This window comes from Camarhynchus parvulus, chromosome 2 (genome assembly GCF_901933205.1).
Source record: "Camarhynchus parvulus chromosome 2, STF_HiC, whole genome shotgun sequence".
NCBI lineage: Eukaryota > Metazoa > Chordata > Aves > Passeriformes > Thraupidae > Camarhynchus > Camarhynchus parvulus.
The window spans coordinates 49,619,156-49,639,818 of record NC_044572.1 but is presented as its reverse complement, the minus strand read 5'-3'; the positions used below and the strand labels follow the sequence as shown (position 1 = coordinate 49,639,818).

At 39.6% G+C, this 20,663-nt stretch overlaps 1 protein-coding gene across 1 annotated transcript in view; it reads right to left on the bottom strand.

The window, feature by feature from the left end:
• Positions 1 to 269: 269 nt before the first annotated feature.
• Positions 270 to 20,663, bottom strand: part of SUSD5 (sushi domain containing 5) — a 41,107-nt gene continuing 20,713 nt past the window's right edge. The window contains exons 3-5 of the mRNA XM_030944113.1: positions 20,348 to 20,466; positions 11,912 to 12,100; positions 270 to 3,676 (exon numbers count right to left, since the gene is read on the bottom strand). Of these exons, the coding sequence (XP_030799973.1) occupies positions 2,403 to 3,676; positions 11,912 to 12,100; positions 20,348 to 20,466 (1,582 nt within the window). The 3' untranslated portion in view covers positions 270 to 2,402. The remainder of the gene's footprint in view (positions 3,677 to 11,911; positions 12,101 to 20,347; positions 20,467 to 20,663) is intronic.

The following is a 20,663-nucleotide window of genomic DNA, read 5'->3' as shown; positions in this document are numbered from 1 at the left end:
AGAGCTGTTTATCCCCATCTGTTTATTAGTTTTCCCGAACCCCCTGGTAAAGTGAATACTGTGAATACAAACAGAAGATGCTGCAAAGGAGGGTAGATGTTCTAGAACTGGGCTGGCAGTCTAAGATAAACGCTTTTTAGCTAATATTTTTAATATCAAGGTGTCTTCTACAAGAATTGTGAGAGTAACAGAACTATCTTTTCTCCATAAACTTGTGGGCAAACTGGATGATTTGCACAAAAACCCATGCACACACTTCCTTTCCTGGTGTTTTTGTAACTTGAGTTTTATTTAAATACCTCCAAAGCATTATTTTAATGTACACTTTGTTCTGGTTCATGAATAATAAGTGATTCTAAGTCTCCAATAAGATCCTTGTACAATTTGTGTTTGTAATGATATTTTGAGTCTCATTTTTACACATTCAGTTCCTGGGACAAACAGAATTGACTTTTCATTTAGAATGATGCTACATGGAACTGTAACACCTACTTGTACCTGTCAGTTAAGGAATATTTTTAATGGATGTTCCTGTGTTTATTTTTCAGCATATTTCCATGGGATTACAGATTATATGTTTTAGTTGAGTTAACAGTCTCCATAAAGTTGCTTGGTGTGAAATCCATTGTTGAGTTTTTCTTTTTTAACTGTTTTAAAAAAATAGTTTACAACAGAAATTTTGAGTCATTTCATAGTGTAGAATGCATTAAAAGCATAAAGTCATGCATGTGTCAGAGACAAATTTACAAATCTGTACAGTTTCTGTCATTTTTATTTACTGTGGCTCTTGCCAGGCAACAAGATTCAACTCGTACCCCTCTGAGGTCAAACTCTCCAAGATAACCCATAGCCATTGTCCAAAAATGCTTTATTTTGCTTACCACCCCTGAGATTGATGGCTGCATGTAAGATGGGCCCAGTTCTACACTTCATTTCATAAAGCCTGCCTTCCATGGAGTTAGAGGCGATTACCACTGTGACTCAAGCCAGAGCAGGGAATGAACTCCACCCAGGCACCTTTTCTTACTCTTTGACTAAGGCTGAATGGCAGATGAATTTATTTCTGACCTGCAGATTATTCACAGTTGCCAGACTTCCTCTTGTTCATTCAGAAATGTAAGGAAGACCTCACACTAAACTCACACGAACTATACTAAGGGATTCTAGAAAACATGTTCCCCTCTCTTCCTGTTTATTTTCAGAACTGTTGGAACTGGAATGTGCTGTTGGAAAAGCCTCAGTGCTTTTGTACCAACACCCAGTCTAAAAGCTGAATGCATTTTATCAACCAGATGCAATTTATTTCTTTGCCAGGTCTGCTTTATCTTTCAAACCACAATAAGCAGTATGCAAAGGGGCTGCTCAGTTCCCAGAACCAATGTCCACTCCTCCAGCCAATGCAAGAGCAGAATGGTGAAAAATCAGTCCTTCCACAAGTATTACACATGGCTTCAGTTGCCAGAGGTACTACTGGCTGTGAATTAAAGTTCAGTATCTTGGTCAGTCAACATTGTGTTCAGAAAGCAGCCGATATTATACAGGGTTCCCCTGGAAAGTGCTTTATCAGTGTTTGGCTCTGTGATGAGAGGCTACTCATCATAACACCTGCATTCCAAGGTGCTCTGACTCCTCTCCTGCTCATGCTCAAGGAAGAATGGCACTTACAGTATCCTCTGAATTCCAGGGAAACATCATAATTTCTACAGGAAGATTAGTTATAAGAATGGCATTTCTTCACTGAGGCTAAAAGAACGCCTTCCAGAAAAGTAGCATAACGATCCAACATTTATGGCTTGTTAAATTCACAACATTGAAGAAAATAACCTTAGTAATCATTGCAATACTATCCATTAAAGTCTGGTAGCAAATAGTTTTTCTTTTTAAGACACATCAGGTAATAATTTGTTATGGTGGTTTATCCTGAGCAGCTTGGGCAGGTTCTAAAAAAGGAACAAACACCAAGTGTGTTGTTGCTCCAAAAAATCATTTTTCCATTCTTTCCTCCTTCTTTTCCTCTTCCACTGAGAACAGACCAAAGAGGCCTGACCAGCCCTACCATTACATTATACCCAGGTAAAACAGAAATTAATCAATTAATTTATTATTAATAGGAGCAAAATGTAAAAGTGGAACAAATTGAAGATGTACTACTGAGCACACTGTGTCCTGCTGGTGTCTCCAAAAGACCCTTGTGATAAAAATGTACAGATTCTTTAGCTCTGAAAAGTCGAATATGCTAGACTGCAATTTCAAAAGGATGAAATCTTTTCTGTCTTCTATGTTCTTCTAGCATTCTTTTTTTCTTCTGCTTTCTGCACTGCTGGATTTTAGCATCCATGAGTCAAGTGATTCTTCTAGCATCAGTATGTTTTTTCTTCTGATCTCTGCCAAAAGGCCCCCGGTTAGACTTTCTGCATTTCGATATGCTGGTGGTGGTAGTGGTGGTAACAGTGATGTCTGGGCTGACACCTTCCATTTAGTTTATAAACAGAATTTTTCTGCTGCCTTTTTTTGAAAAACCACACTGCCAGAACAGCTGCAACCAGTAACAAGCAGAGAAGAATCACTATTACTGCTATGATAGCACCTTTAGTGGACTTGGGACAATCCTCTCCCTCACATGGCTCAGAAGTGGGGCCGGGCTTTTCTCCAAGGCCCTGGGTGAGATTTTCTTGCTCAGCTAATTCCTGGGATGCTGTGTCAGTAATGATGTCTGGAGCTGGTGCAGTGGTTGCTCCTTGTTCTGGGTAGGTGGTTGTGTCTCTTGCTTCTGCGTATGGAGTGTGATCGGAGGGGCTGACGGTCACAGACGTTTCTGACATGAATGTTTTTAAGCTGCTGCTGTCAAACAGCATCATTGTGGTGGGCTCCTGAGTCACAATTTCCAGAGATGTAGCAGGATGGTCCCACACAGCATCATCATAACCCCTGCTGACACTGAAGCTCTCCAGACCACTCACTGATGTAGGTGGCACCACTGTCTCTTCAGCCCCCTCATCATCTGCCGCTGTTGTTGCTGCCACAATCTGTGTTAGACCTTCCTCTGGAGCTGGGCTGCCATTTCCTGATTTTCTTACTTCCACGTGATTTGGCTGGTCAGTTGTGAGGATGATGTCATCTTCTGTTCCCATGGAACCATCGACTTTATCACCCTCTTCATCATCCTCCACCACCTCTTGTGTTACTGGGTATCCGTCTAACCATGACTCGTCAGTGATGGCAACCGCATCCATCGCTGTCTTTGTATCATTCGTTGTGAGAATGGGTCCAATGGGGAAATCCTCGCTGTCATAAAACATTTTGGCACCAGGTTCATCATAGACTGTCTTCACACCAATGTGGTTATCACCTTCAGAAAACTGTGCTCTTGTGGAATCATCTGTGTCTTTCTCTGGTTCAGGTTCACTGAAAGTTTCTGATGGAAACCAAAACAAATTTTTTTGGCTGAGGAGTGACACAGGGGACTCAGTTGGTGCCCTGCTTCCCTTTTCAGAAATGTCTGTGTGCTGAGTAACCCCATTGGTACTCCCAGTTCTTCCTTCCTCTGAAGTTTTACTGAAGGAAAGCTGTATTTGCTCCTGCTCAATTTCCTCTTTGCCATTGTCATTCTCAGCAACAGGTATTGATCTGTCATCGGGGAAGTTATCTTCATAGTCAATGTGTGCCTCGGTTTCATCTAGAAAAATTAAAAAAAAACCAAAACTCATAAGCCAACATTTCATTCTCTGTCAAAGCACTGAGCTCATTTATTACAAGAATCCAAGAAGAGAGGTGCAATGTGAAGTGTCTTCTAGGCAGTATTTTTCATTCTGTGTAATTGTTTATTTGAAAAGAGCGTGGTCCTTGAGCTGATACTAAATTTCAAGGGTTTTGTTTAAAAAATCATAATAGGTGTCAATGTTAACTGCTAATGTCTTACCTTTCCAGATTTAAAAATTAATATAAATAACTCACCGTCTGCAGTTAGAGGACTTCCTTTTCTTATTGTTTTCTCAAACCTTCTCTTTCCCTAATGTGACTCTTTGCAAGATTTGAGGAAATAATTTCATCTTATTCAAGCAAGAAATGTGTGTGGAGAGAAAGATATGGCAAAAAATTAATCAATTACTGATTGGTAATAAAAAAATATCTCAGACAAAACTGAAAGTTTTACCACAACTTCATCCCTTTTGAGCCAAATGATTTTAATGAATTACGTTCAGTACCTTATGCTCAAGATATCAAGGCATGTTCTTATCAGTATCCTGCTTTTCTTCAAGCGCCTTGGTGTTACAGTGGTACAATGCCCGGGGCCAGAACAGTATTCTTATTCCATAAGAGCTCTTCAGAGCTGACTGAGGCAGACTCCACCACCAAGACTGACACTGAGTTCTGCTTGTTTTCATCTGAAGAAAGCAAGATGCACCCTGCAAAGCTAGAAATCTCTGTCTCAAACACTTAAAGCCTAACACCTAGCTAACATGATAATCCTGTCTGTCAGTAATCAACTCTTCCAATTTTAAGGAATTAAATGTTGCCACTGAGAAAAGAGAAAAAATGAACATAGAACAAAATTGATAAAAAAACTGAGTGCAGCAGAGGGGTAGATTCACTACAAAGCTTGAGTTTGATTTAGAAATACTCAACAGACCTACCACTGATAGCAAAATAGACTTGACTCAAAGCACAAAGCTAAATGTTTGAATTTGAATGGAATAGTGCATTGTACTTAATATTTCTTCCACTATTCTAAAGCCTTAGCTCAATGCAAAATTTTCCAAACAAGACAGGGTGGTTGATTTTCAGTTCACACAAGTTTTACTCCATAGAAAGTTGATGTAATTTCTGAGATTTATGCTGGCATTAAAAGTCATAAAAAATAGTGCCTTGGGATATGGAAAATAAACTGAATCATGGTGAGAATTTTTCTTTTTAAGAGGGTGTTTAGTCTTTTATGAAGACAGTGAAGCAATAGACCTGGCATGACATGGGAAACAAGGAATTAATAGGAGAACCTGTTTTACCGATCACTGCATTTGTAAATCCTTATCTTCTTTTGCCTTTTTACAGTCAACCGATTTTGAATTACATTTTCATCTGGGGCCCACCTCAATTTCCGCCTGAGTCACATTCTCCTTGGAGACTGCTTCCCAGACTTCTGGCAGAGCCATATTTGGTCTACTCTTAAGAAAGATTAGAAATATTGTCAAACCAGTCTGACCAAAACCACTTAGCAGTGATACAGCTCACATCAGCTCACTTTTTTGCCAGAACAGCTTAAGCCAGGTGCCAAAACAGAATGAACATTAGCAAAATGTATTTTCCTTGGAATAGCATCTGGGTCTACCAGAAACCAAAGGAGTTATGCTAAGGAAACCCAAATGTGTGTCCCAAATAGCCTGCAGAGTGTTAATGCCTCTGTGAAAGCTATCATGCTGGAGAGCTGGATGTTCTTAGCTGGTCCTCTCATCTCACAGGAAGTGACAGACCTCTCTCCCTCCTGGTCCCAGTGTTCTCATCTGCTTGGGTAATCCTCTAGATCCTTCCCATCCTCTCCAAAGCATGAAAAAATTTCTGTCTTGTTCAAGGATGATTTAACAGTCAGGAGAATAAAACTCTTAGAGTGGAAATCTTCCTGGTAGGGCTCTCACTTTTCTAATTAATCCTAAATCTTTTCCAATAGTATCTCAGAGTTGCAAATGTATGGAGGATAACTCTGAATACCAGGGCACTTTAGCAACATATTCATGAAGCTCTGCATGGCCCTATCCATCACAATGCAGCGCTTCCACTGACTGGCAAATATCAGCCTCACTTTGTCCCTTCTCTTGCTTTCACTTCAGAGTTTTTCTGCCTGGATGGCAGTCTCTTTGCATGAAAATGTTGCCTCAAACTATTTCATCCTCTAATAATCCAGACTCCTGCTAGAAGCTGATACCTGGCATGCCTGCTTCACTAAAGTTCAGTGTGTCTGAGGAGAGCCTATAGGTGTCTGTGGCATGTACATGAACTGGAACATCACAATGTGAGAAGTCACTGTTTACCAACTGTTATGGTAATTGTTTTATTTTTTTAATTGAATCATCATAACAGTCTGTCTTCACCTCTGTGTGTCTTGTAACCTCTATTTTTGCCATTCATTCACTTTCCACATTACAGTAATCCAGCTGAGATTCAAACAGTAATTTTTATGTTTGTGATGAGCAAGCACACACATCTGCAAAAAAAAAATTACATCCACATGCTTGTGTTGTTTCCTCCAGACCTATTTTTTAGTTAGCAGTGTGAATGGGCAGCTAGTATTCATCTCATTGACCAGTACTTTATGTGTGAGTGGATCATTGATGAATGCCTAACAACTGTAGTAACAGGCTTTTTAGGGATTTTGAAGCTCTTTTCCTTCAGTGTTTCTCCTGCCATGTGGTTTCAGTCCTCTAGAAGGTCCTATGGAGGCACATCAGGAAAAAGCATTTGCTTCCAAGAAAGTGCAAATCCTCAGTCTATCAGAACATATTACAGGTTTGTTGAGCCATGAATCGAGTCTCCATCAAACATGCTGTCTTTGGGCATGATCCTGCCTGTAGAGAAATGAGTTGGTGTTTTCTTAGTGCAGAGCTGGGGGAAGAAAAGCCCATTGTAGTCTAAAGAGATCCTGAGGTTGGAGCTCATTATGCACTGTTCGTCACCACATAAGGGAGTCTTGTTCCCTCTCACAATCAGATTGTGGCCCAAGTTGTAAAGCTGCTCGAACATATTTTCATATTCAATCTCCCCTATTTGTAGAGTTTATAGCAGAGACTATCAACATAACTAATGTTAGCTTATGGGATGCCAAAATGAAAGCAACTATTGAGCTCTCTAACCATCAAAGGAAACACAGACGCCCTTACTCTGGAGTTTGATTTATATGATCCTGGATTGACTTACACAGTAATAATACTCTATTCTTTCTTTCTGGGCCTCAGACCTTCAAATGGGACTTGGACTCAGTGTTTAGTGACTCTGTGTTACCATGACAATCTTTTAAGTCCGCCATGAGCTTGATTTTCTGGGAATAGATTGCACAATTTCTGCAGTTCTTTTTGCTCACCTCCTCAGCACTTTCCTGAGCTTTCCAATTCTCTAAATTTTAGTGTTGGTACTGAAGAGCAACAACCAAACTAGATTCAGCTCCACCTCTTATCCAAGGAGTTGTAACTGTTATTTATATATATTTTAAACTGCAAGCAATTGATTTTAAAGCAATTGCATCCTTCTTTCTACCTAGGCAGGTCTGGTTTTATGAAGAGCCAGCCTCAAAATTAATTTATCCAAGATCAAAATCTTTCTATATTTGGTCATTGTTGCACCTTGACCGTATTGCTTCTGGCAGACTCAAGGATCAGTGAGTTTTAATTCACTGTCTGAGGGATTACTGAGTCTGAAATGAATACTTTACAGCAAGAGATGCTGAAATGACATACCACCAAAGATGTGAAGCTCAGTTAAAAGGTAAAATCCTTTTACTTATTAATTAATTCTTCTTGCAAAGCATCCAGTTCTATAGAGCTCTCATCTCCTTCAGTTTTTTGATCCTAATGTGAAGACAGTAACCAGACATAGAGACACACAAAAACAAAGAGCTTGGTCTTCCACACTCTAGGATCATTTTAATTTTTCTTCTAGATAGTATATTGGTATCCAAGCTCTATTTTGAGTGTTACTATTTTGGGCAACCTTAAAACGCGCTGCATATTTTATGGGTGTATTTTTGGAGTACAGGAAATTGAAACCTGATTCTATATAGACTATCATTATAAATATTTGTACTGTATAAAACACCTTTAGTCTAAGAATCTCAAAGTAGCTACAGCAAACATTAACAAGACAGCATCTGTTTTTAAGGATGGGAAGGAAAGGAGCATGTAAACTGATTTGCCTAAGATAAGTCATATTTGTGAGCTACAGCATCTCAAAGAATTATCCATTTATTTTGGATGAGGCACACAAATTTCTCTGTAGTTGACCACAGTATGTTAGACAGAAATTGTGCCTTTTGTCTTTTGCAATAGCTATAAGAAAGAGGATAACTTTTATTCCAGCAGAAAGCCTGCTAATATAAATAAATAACCCATCAATTTTTTTTCAACTTATTCCATTTGGCAGAATCCATTCATGCCAGATCAATACTTTACATTAATCTAATACAACCCCACAGTGACAGGCCTGAAAAGGGAACCAAAGTTTGTCATAACAATTGTTTTGACAGGTCACAGACATATTTGTTGCTGATTATATTTGTCTGTCACAACTCTTCCTCTGCACTCACAGAATGAACAAAAAAAAGCATTCTCAAATAAGATCAAAAGCCAGAGACATTTTGTTTGACTCCCCACATTAAAAATAAAAAACCATAAATAAATGGTGCTAGCTAGTCATGCTTACAGACCACATGAATGTGAGCCAATATAATTCTTGAAAACTCTGGAAGTAATGTTTGAAGTAATGCGAGTTGTTGAGCCAGGCAACAAGCCTGGTAGCTGCAGATTAAATGGTCAAAGTCAGCCAAGTCCTCCTGACACTGAATCTGAAGGATGGTCCTCAGCCTGGAAAAGTTGGACTACCTTGGAACACACTAGCTGTGTATCCAAGTGATGTCATTGGAGAGATTCCTTAGATGTGTAGAAGATATGGACTCTCCTGCCACAAGCATATAGCTGAGAAAACCCAAATGCTCCAGGGGAAAGGATAGATACATGATATTCTTCTGAGCCAGTTTCAGAGCAGAGATGGAACATGATTTCCCAGCCATCTCATCTGCCCTCTCTTTGAGGGAGGAAACCCTAGAGAATGCAGCCTAATGCAGTCCAGCCCTGACCCCTGCCACTCAAGTGTTGGTATTAATGCTTCTGATATTGAGCTCATGGTTTATTTTGGGAAAAAAAATGTCATTTAGCAATTGTCAGTTTAATCTCTGTGCTTGCAGGACAGCCACAGCATGGCACATATGCATCTGCTTTCAGACCTTACTACAGTATTCTTCAGAATGTATTTTTGTCTCTACAGAAATTTAAAAAATAATAAATGGCAAATTCCATGTATTTCCCTGTTCTCTCCTTAAGGTTGTTTTGTTGGGCTAAATATCCCTGAGCTTTCAGCTAGAATACAGTGCTTTTTCATCTCAAGGAATTACAGGGAACAGAGTCACTTTTTCTCTTAAAAAGTATCTTAATTAAAAATTGCTGTCTATTACCTGGTGTGCACAATGTATATTACAGCCATTTGTAATATACTGCTTTCCTAATTTCCATCATATTTTACTGTATCCAGAATCCACTTAAATTTCCATCATACTTTACTGCATCTGAAATCCACTTAATATAAGTCCAAAATTATTTTGTTCAGTTATGCCCATAGCCAGGGTTTGCCATGTATTTTGCATTATGTGCCTGTTTGATTATCTGGGTATTTTTTAAATTTTAATTTGCAAATCTGCTGACTGTGTGGCTGTACACTTATATCCCAGGTGCCAGAATGGACTGTATCTCTTCTTACAGGATCAAAACAGAGAGGAAAGATGATCACAAAGCAACTTCAAAGAACATTTAACTGCTATATTTAGACACTGCTATGATGATAGTTCTGTGACTCCATATTTGCTCTGCGTGAGCAACTGGGAATGTAAAGCCAGTCTGATGCTTTTCCACAAACAAGAAAAACATGCAATTATTGCTGTTTAGTCTGATATTCTGCCTGGACAGCTGAGTATTATAATGGGGCAGTTACCAAGTAGAACAATGTTACTCAAGGTGTAACATCCAGAAATCCCAGCAAGCTTTATGAAATTGGATAAATGTCGTTACTCTTCAGCAGATGAGGTGGAGTAAGCAGCAAAGAGCAGTGCAGTGACTTGTCCCTAGCCTCAGAGACACGGCAGGATGTAGGAACTGGCCTTCTATCTCTCAATGCTCTGACCAGAGCTTTGTCCCCGTGGTCCCCTTTTGTTGGAGTAAGAGCATCGGGACCATTTTCCACTTCCCAGTTGCTCACCCAGCACAGATGCAGAGCAAGGGCACTGTATCATCTTACCAGGCTCTAAACATAGCACTTAAATGTTCACTGGAGCGGCTGCATGAACATCTTTCCATTGATGTCAGCCAGTTAGAACAGAACTGGTCCAGTCTGCCAACAGGAATATAAATTCTCCATTAAGTCCCATCATTAACCCTCATGATAGGGAAGGTGCTCTCTTGCCTTAAAGCACTTAAAAATCAGTCTGTGTGCTGACTTCTGGAGTACTTAATAATTGTTCTCCTCTCTCCTCTGATCCCAAAATATCTGTCAACTCTAAATCAGGTTCCTTTTAATTAAATTCTCTTTTTTTGTTGTTGTTCTTTTTCACTGGGCTCTTACTTTTTAAAAAATAATGAAACCTAGTATCACACATTTTAGTCATCCTGTAAAGTCTTCTTTCTTAAAGGATTATGATCAGGAGGCTTAAATACATAATTATTACTTGAACAATTATTGTATTTTCTGTCCCATGTCCTTAAAGCATTTGAAAAACATTAATCAGAGGAAGCTCCCCAGCATGAAGTCTACGTTTAAATAATTTTAAAATCATAATCTACAATATCACATCTGCTCCCAAGTTTCAGTGTTGATGTTTGTGATTTTATAGCCACGCTTTCCTATTTTTAAAAAAAATATTTTCCTCTCCCCTGCAGCTGTGTGAAAGGCTCGGGAAAAACAGGGGAAATAGATTATTTATCCAGAGAAAACAGTGAAACACAGACAACTTAAATGTCCTGATTCATTCCCTTCCTTATTTTGGTGTAATACAGCCCTATGTCTGTGTGTGATGAAGATAGCATTTCCACTAACCTCAGTAAAGAAAAGAGAATTATCAATTTGGTGCAGATTATAGGAGATTCAGACCCACTGGCTAAGTTGAAGATGCTCCTGCTTATTGTAGTGGGGTTGGATCAGACACTCTTAAAGGTTTTTCCAACCCAAACTGTTCCATGATCAGATATAGATATTTATTTTTTTCCTTTTTCCCTCCATGTTCTTCCTCTATGTCCTGCATTGTTTTGCATAATCATCTGAACCACTGTTTGTAAAACAGTTTTGGAAGCTGAAACAGTCCAGAAAAATGCTGGTGCTTTCATTCTTTATTTTTTTTGTATATCTATACCGGTTGGATGGGTTTGAGAATCTGGTTCCCTAGTGCACAGACATGACCTATTTCTATGAAGAACAAGTTTGACCTTTTCTCATATTATCCACTGCCTGATGGTATATTCATGAGTAAAAATAACTCCTTGCAAGCCTCCAGACATTAAGGAATATATAGGTTCTGAAATGGATATACTAACTCCAGCCCATATAGGTAGCTCACCTACCCAACAGCTGCTCATTCCTTTGCTTAAAATTTATCTGTTTTGCCAGAAACCTTACTTTAAAGATGTGATAGCCTTCTCAAAAAAACACTAAAATTTTCTGATGACCATTCTTAAATACTGGGAAAAATGGTAGGTTTATGCACTGAGCAAGGTAACATGAGAAAGCAGAATTCAGATTACATGTACGTCTGAACTCATGGTACTGTTTAGCCTATGTTTAAACAAGAGGAAAGTTAAAAGACTGCTGTAGAATTTAACTAACACATAAAGGTGGTTTTTATTGAGGGTTTAAATAAAGGAAATGCCATTTTACAATTTGCTTGGGGGTTTTGTGGTTTGGGTTTTTTTTTTTTTTGAAAAATCTTTTCTCGAGTCAAGTTGTTTGGTAAGAATATCCGCTTTCACTCTTTTTAATGGAGTAAATATCTGGGCAACTACTCTTGCGTTTGCAGACAAAAATCCTGGAGGCATGGAGCAAGATAAAAAGTGTTTGCCTGTTTATTGGGGCAGATGAAAAAACCATCATGCAGTTTTTTGGCTGAGCTGACCTTTGACGCAGGCCTGGACCTGGCCGTACCACTCCCCGCAGCTGTCGCAGAGCAGCGTGAACGCCGACTCCTTATTGCCCATGACGTAGCCCTGGGCACAGACGTACAGCAGCTCGTCCCCCATGTCAAAGCCAGTGTGGCCATGCAGGATGGTGTGGGGGAAGGATGGCGGGTCCCCACAGGGCTTGTCTGGAAGGAAAAAAGAGATGACATTGTAAAGATTTCACAATAGTCTTTTAGTGCTGTGCTAAGAGCAGTGCTAAGAGTTTTCCTCAGGATGACTTTATGTACGTCCACAGAAGTTGTACATGTCATCTGTTCCATGCCCTTATGTCCTTTCACAATTATTTCCAGCTGTAATTGGCCATTACAGCTAGAAAGTATAAACTGGGCTATAACTGTGATGCCACTACCGTGATGTTATTGACATCTAAAATTCATGCATCTAGAAGGGCTTTGTTTCAAACAAGGCAGGGTGCCAGATCACAGCTGTCTTCCCTGCCTGATTCTCCAAAAGCTAACAAGAGCTTGGGCAGGTTGGGACTGGAATCCAACAACTTGGACACAGACATTTTTTTTAACCACAGAAATGCTTGTGGAATTGTTTAAGACTGGCACTTTTATATCTTCTACGCTGTAGGAAACCAGCAGAGGCTGAGCAGTGGCTCAGTCTACACTCACAGAAAGAAGAGGTCCAGGTGAACACCAGTCAGTTTTCAGATTATCTCTAATCTTCTAATCTTTCTCAAATGAGGGGTCTTCCCAGATATTCAAATCTCCCTTTTTAGGGTAGAGACACCCTAAAATAAATAGTGACTTGGGCTCATCAGCTTAAGAACAACCAGGGGTAACAAGTAATCTGAAGAGCTAAATTTACAGCAGGGTATAAAACTCAAAAAGAGGTGTGATAGTATTTTTTCTGACAGCATTAGAAGCCAGGAAGAAAAATTACTATGAGCGAGATCAAAACTGGTTTTTGTTGCATTAAAGAAGTGTGGAGAGGAGGCAGCCTGACAGCTGACAGCTGCCACCACCAGTGTAAACTGAATTTTAATTCTCTTTTTCAGGTTTGAATGATCTTGGCCATTTTTAACAAGGTAGATCAAGATTTTCTAGAGAACTTTCTAGTATTGTGGATTCTCTTTCCTCAAAGACCTTCCTCTCTGACAAGCGCTCTTCACAAGGGGTTTGCAGTGTCCCTTTTTCCTCCTGTTTTTTACAGTCCCTTTTGAAACAGGTGCCTCTTGGTTACAAAAAAAAAAAAAAAAACCCAAAAAATATATATATAATGTAAGAACATGGATTTTACCAAGAAACCCAAGGGCAAAGACTGCGGTGTTGGTACAAATTATCACTTCTATGTTCTTTCTCAAATCTGGGCATTTTTCCAGTGGCTCTAGAGCCCTTATTGACTGTGTTAGAGAAAAAAACAGCTGTTTCTCTTGCCAAAGTAGCTGAAGATCCAAAACCTTCTTTTGTCCAGATACAGAACAACCAAAATAAAAGGCTCGTGAGTTCTGGTAATTATATTGGATAACGGAAACAAGGGCCTAGGTCTTTGTTTTAGTACTGATCTCTCCTGTTGAAATAGTTTGCTCTGGTACAAAAACTTGATTGCTTAGCTGGTAAAGCAAAGATGATGTTCCTTGAAAAGACTTTTGTTTGGAAGCTGAAAAGACTCCAAGACTATGTGCCTAAACATGCAGAAGGAGAAACATCTTCAAAGAGCACCCTTGCTATTTTGCTAGAGTCTACTTTTAAGGCATCATCACCACAAGATCTTGCAAGCAAGACAAGTGTTTCATTGACACCAGTTCATGTCCAGGGGTTTCAATGGGCAATGGGCTTGACAGAAATCCTTTTCAATCCCCCTCTGCAAAAACTCAGGCTTTCCTGCTTTTGCCTGGGGACATTCTGCAGAACACTTGTGAGTCTCAGGCTGCAGCTTTTCCCATCATCTACCCACTTCTGATTCAGGCATAGGTAAATACATGCTTATTTAGAAATATGAGGCATTTATTTTGCCAGTCGTTTACCTTGTAGTGAAATGAAAATCCTATGATAAACATCCACACTCTGTGAAAGTTCCTTTGGATCAGGCTTTTGGAAATTGTCTGAGACACCTGACTAACCACTTCTCAACTGGGCATGCTGAAAAATATCTGCCACTAATATAAGGGACATGCTACTGAAGTCAAACTTTGAAGCTTGTTCTCTGTACTGTACACACACAGAGGCATATATATATATATATATATATATACTGTCTAACACCTTCAGAAGTTAGTGGGAGTTATGCACACACACGCTGACAGAAAAAACAAGCTTTTGAGGCTACACAAAGCTCAGTTTATATAGAATCTTATGGAGGTTTGACATCCGAGGAAGTGAGGAGCAGTTAGCAGCTAATGCTTTTCCTGTGAACTGGCCGGATGAACAGAGATTGATGTGGATGAAAGGTATAAAAAATTATTTTATTGCCTCGTAGGAAGGCTACAGAGCCTTGCATTTCATGTACTTTATTTATGTAGCTACTTCCATCCCTACAAATGGGAGCTGTGTATCTGTTCTGAGGGAAGTATTGATCCCAAGGCTGTATGGAACAATTATACATCAGAGAGTATTCTTATCTACAAAGCCTTGCTTCTTAATCCTGTTGCCAGAGGAAGCAGAAAAGCAACACATTAGTTAACTATGGCAAACACATTCAAAAAGCACATTATAACCTTCCAGGAAAGAAGAAAGCTGAAGGGATCTTTACAGTAAAATTTGACAACAGACTCGGTAACAGAATTATGAACCCCTGAACGAGAGATCTGGCTGATGCCTGAACAGAAAGAAAAGCAGAGATTTTAAAGATGTTTATGGACTGACACTGAACGGGGAACTCTTGACTCTCTCACGTGAGACTTTCTAAGGTCATGCCTTTGCTGCAGAACATATTGAGTGACAACGTGGACAAGCATAAGTGAAAGCTGATACACTGCAAAGACAAACTCAAGTTCCTACATTTATTTTGCTGCTGTCCTCTCCTGCATAAAACGCACAGGAATCTTCCAGGTTACAGCATCTTATGGCTCCTCGTCCTGCTGCAGTCTCAGTTGCTATGACAATTCCTGCTCAGCCTTTTGCCAAACCTGTTCTTTCTGGCATACGTACAGAAGTGACACTGGCACAGCAACTCATCAAACTGAGCCACTTCTGGGGACAGGCTTCATGTTTTTGTGCGCAGCCTTTGTACCAGGGGCTGGAAGAGCATGGGCTTATTTGGAACAACAGTGTGTGCTCAGTGCTGGCATTGAGGCCATTTTCTTGCTGGAAGAGAGGAGGCAGATCTGGGCCATGGAGCGTGACAGAGGGTGTGTTGGCAGCAGCTTGTCATGCAGAGGAACAGTAGTGCTCTTTGTTAAGGTGACCACAGGGGCTGCCTGCAGTGCTGCTGTTGAGTAGATGAGGGCTGGGCTCCCCTATCCATCTGGAGCACTGATTTTTCCCTCATCTGTCCTCCCACAAACCTGCATATTTTCTTGCTACTGGCTGAAAGATTAGCCCAACTCATGGTTCCCAGTAAAAAAGCTGGATCTGCTTGATACTCAAGGGCCATCCAGCAGAACATCAAGCAGGTCTCATGCTCTGCCTGCTTATGTCCAAGATCATATCTTAAACCTGAACACTTGGAATTGGTTTCTGGACATCATGACCCTTCCAGAATTTTCTACATGTTGACACTGAGGTCAAACACATAACAGGCCTCCATATGTTGATAACTGACCTCCAGTAAGATAGGGTGGATTGAGCTTCAGAGCAAGACAGCACAGCACAGATATAAGGAAATTAATTAAAGTTCACAGGACATCCTCACATCAGCAGTAATTTAGCACAGATTGTGTCCTGGATTGAAAGTCACCACTATAGTCAAGAAAGAGCTCAATATACACTTGAATAAATCAGAGTAGAGTCAACATCTGGTAAATGCATGGGAATAAGTGGCACAGCAAAGATATATATAGGTGTTGAGCACAGATATGTTAGGGCTCGTGACAGCTGTTGTTACAGACCTCTTAGAGACTCAGCAATTATTTTTTACATGAGACTAAAGAGATCTCCTGTTAATTGAGTTAGCACATTCAGTAATGATTGGCTTTTAGGAAAAATATCTCCTCAGAATAGTAACTTTAAACCCAGAACACATGTGGAAAGGATTTTGTGACAGGTGATTTCTGGCAAAGTGTTGGCGCGTGTCATTTTGAGAACACAGCAATTCTCTTCCCCAGTCCAGATTACACCAGAAGCATTTTCTTTATCTGAACTATAAGCATCCCACTAGTCTGTAAAGATTTTTTTTGAGATGTCTTGATAAAATGCTGTCTACAGAAAGGATAGCCCAAGATCAATGTAAAAAAACTAACATGAAGAAGATGCAGAGTTCAGCTTCCACACCACCTGGCAGAACCAGGAATTTACTGAAATCTGATTATCTGGAATTGCTGCTTTAACTGTGCACCACACTCTGAAAGCTGACATGAGACATCCACTTTGACATAAAACATCTCCCATTACAACCACTCAATTCAGTGGAGTTTTTCCAGAGAGGCCACTGGAAATTTTAGGATGTCATCTTGTCATTAAGAAATTAGAAAATGCAACTCCTAACAGTCAGACCTGTGAATGAGATGAGTGAGGGTGTTTATTTTGCTTCTTGATTGCAGAGACCCTAAAGTATACGGAATTTTTCTGTTTGGATAGAAGCACTGAGTATGAGGAATCAAAACTCAATTATAGCCAGTGTAAATGTTGCTCGTAAGCTACCAATGCTAGGATGCCAATACCTCTTACATCAGACAGGACGTGGGACTTTATTAAAGTGCCATCACCAGAGAAGTGGGAATTAACTGTCAACTATATGCAAAGCCATGAAAAATAAAGCTGTAGCACTAAAAAAAAAAATTAAATCTGCAACAAAGCATGACAAATACACAGAAATAGTTCAAATATTACACAAAGCAAACTGCAGTTTGATTGCTCTTGTAAAGTACACTTAATAAATTTGCTGTAAAGAATACATTGATTTCTTTTTTTCTTACTGCTGAAAAAGGTAAGAAAACTAACTAAAATATGTACATAAGACATCAAGCTTTGATGGATATCTGGAGCCAGCAGTCATATTTTAAAAAGTTTGATTTGCATTTATGCTGTATTCTACTACAAGTTGCTGCCTGTTTAGTTTTCCTGTGGTGGCAGCAAATCAAAGCCTTATGGAACAGATCTTATTTGTTGCCTGTAAATAACAGGGGGTCACTGAAAGAAAGAACCAGTAAAACCTGGGGGTTATTAACAAAGAGATCTTTCCTTTGCTGCAATAAAAAAATAAGAATGAAAACCAAGAGGATTATATATATTCATATGGAATTGAATGGTAATGTGTTATTACAAAATAACAAGGCAGGAAAAATTCCAGCTTTTGGGTTTTCTTGCTTTATCTACTTTATACTTTAAGATCTTTTCTTATGAACTCTGATAGAGATACACACCCTGTGTGCCAGATCTAACTTATGTGTGATGCTGCATTTTCAGAATTGGCTGAATTGAATATATTTTTAGATATTTTTTGGCACTCAGGGCCTAAAAGGGAAACGTTCTCAGCAGATCCTGAGCTGGTACAGAGTTGTCTTGCTGACTCTAATGGCTGCATAAAACATGTGTTTATGAAAAGCTGAGAAGACACATTTCTCTGTACTGTGAAAACTGCAGCTATACTCAGAGCATTCATAAAACATTACAGCTACATCTTTCCTTGTCAAACAGAACCCTTAGAATCAATTCCCCGTAAAAGATAACTCTTAGTCTCAACAATTGCTGTGATTCCTCTGTGTGTACAGATCAAAATCCATTTCAGAAACAAACAAAAAAACTGTCTCTCTCTACAGGGCTTCTATTTGCAAAAGCCTGATGCTGTAAGCACACCCAGAGCTCTTGTCAGCATCTGACTGCTGCCCTGGTGTAGTGACATGCTGAGATGTGTGCTTAAAGAATTTGACTCCACTTATTTGCATGGGAAAGGTTAATTGAGTGAAGATCAGTTATAAATCAAGGGATAAGAAGTCAATTTACGTTTGTACTAGAACTTTCATGGTGTTTTGAGATGCATTCTGCACAGTCCTAAGAACTGAAGGTAGAGTTGCAGGGAGTTATTAACGTCAGTTTAGTTTCTGAAACAGAGTTGATGTGACTGTTCCCTCTGTCTGCTTTCAACCTACCAGTCTGTCTGAGCCTTTGGCTCTTCTCAGCCATGTCTGACAAAGAAGGAAAGCTGCTGTAGGCTCATTATTAGTTGGGTGGATGTAAAAGAAATGAAAGGGCTTGAAGAAATTAATATAGATCTCAGTGTAAGAAACCTGGGATTTATAACTTTCAGCAGGGCAAAATAACTTGCCTTTTGCACTTAACTGTAATGTATTACTATATTAGAATTGCAGATGTATACATAAAAAGGGATGTCCACTTTTCTAAGACTAAAAAAAAAATAAATTCATGAGGTTTCAAGTAAGAAACAACTTATTAATCCAAACTTAGATGTGTAGTTATTAGCCACATGTACATAAGATCAGAACAGATATGCTGTGTGTGAGGTTTTGGTGCAAAGTTTACTCTTGCTGCTTCTTACTGGATATTTGCTAAAACTGGAAGTGGCATCCCTGAGGATGTTCTTTCATCAGGCAACAGCTCTGTGCTGCCTTGTGTGTTACTGTTGTAATGTTAAGGCCATTTCCTTTCCAGACTTCGCTCTTTTCATACCAGTTACAAACCAGGCTCTGCCACACAACTTCACTTAAGTCTTCCTGTTCAAACATCAGCTCTACATCTCATTTTTTTTAATATATTTAAGGAAGAGGGAACCTTAGAGTCATCCAGAAATGTTTCTGTGTGTAAGGGCTACTTGAGTGCATTGGGATGATCATCCCTTTCTGTCTTCAGAAAATTCCCTGCCTTCTACAAAACAAATTCTTCATAACTTGTATATTCTCTGCAAACTATCTGAGTTTCCCCCAGAGTTTAAAGTGTGCAGTTTCTGAGTCCCATGCAGCACTCCTTTCCAGCATAGCCTTGTCTGATTATGTTCTTGTCTGCTCCTTTACCAAGAGCAATAGCCAAACCCAAAAGGTAAACACAGCTCCTTTTCTGAGTTGCAGCATCTTGGGTGGAGCAGGTGGGGACACACGGGGGAGCACAAGGGCACAATGGAACAATAGCGGCCAGAGCAATGATTTCAGCATCTCACAGCTGTCCCAACCCACTGCAAGGTTCTTCTCGAGGGCGGGGGGATGATGACAAAAGAGATTTGAAGGAAGACAATGAGAGAGTTTTGCAGATGTTTACAGGGAGCTGGTCCTATGTGTGAGGAGCAGCATGGAGAAAGCACAAAGGTGCTTGTGTGACCACATTAGCAACTGGGTGACAGAGTTGGCATCAGTCACAGCAGCACGGAGCCTGCAGTTGATATCACAAGGGTTACTTGAGAGGATGGTCAAACTCTGCTAAAATCATTCTTTCTAAAAAGAACAATTGGTGTACATCAGCTATACATCACCTCTGCCACATTTCCCTTCAACCATATTTTCATCCCCACTCCTGCCACTGACAGTTTATCAGAATGACCCCCCTGTGCTGTGAAGTTACTGTTTCCCAGTAAATGCCATCAGCTTACCCTTGCTTTTCTTGGAAATCAGATGCAAAAACTCACTGCGGACATAAACAATCTGTTTCAGGGGTTCCCAAATTTCTTTACTCAATCCTGCCTATCAGTAACAATTTAATCTTTGCCTCCAGAATTCATCTTTGTTAATGGGTTCTGGAACTTAAATATTGAAACATTTAAGCACTAACATACATTGGAAATAATTTGGTTTTCAGAACCATCTGGGATATATCAGCATCCCTAGCAGCCTTATCTACACTTGTTAAAAAAACCACCAAAATCAAACCAAATTTAAACTAAAATGGAGGCAATGAAATTATTTGCATACAAATGTTGTATTCTGATAGATATACAACAAGGTGGTGTGTTGCAGCTGGAAACCTGAGTTACAGTCAGCTACAGTGCTGAGTAAGGGACATGCTTCAGCCATCTCCACTAGATTGGTGCCAGATATATTCCTTTCCATAAAGCATGTTCTGTGAGCACCAAAATGGGTTCTGCCAGATCAGTACTGCTGTTTGAACTCACTAAAGTGCAGCAAAGACAAAAGACAATACAATTTATTTGCTGCAACCAATGTCTTTGCAGCAGTTGGCTCTTATAGTGGGCGATTACTACAAAGATTTATCCCTTAACATTCCCCCTTTCTCTCTCAGCAGCAGAAAAATTGAAGGCAAAACTTTTAATGTTGCAAGACAAGTGATGACTCTGTGTTATTTCAGAAGTATATCAGTGCTGACCTTCATCCTTTACACAAAAAGCATCATATTGGTCATTCACAAAGGGATCGGTTTCAATTTTAACATCAATGGCTTTCACGCTCTGCTGTTTGCTGCCCGTCTTTCTGCATATAATTGTCCTAAAATAAAGAAGAAGAAGAAAACAATAATCAGAAATCTTCTGGAGTTGTACATGCAGGTGAAATTTGGAGATTTTTTTTAATCAGAGTAGTCAGGCTATAGCCTTAGCTGTTTCAGCATTGGCACATAAAGTAGTAGTGTGGGAAGATCTATGAAAAAAAGCCAAGGGAGAAATAGAAGTAATTAGAAAAATATT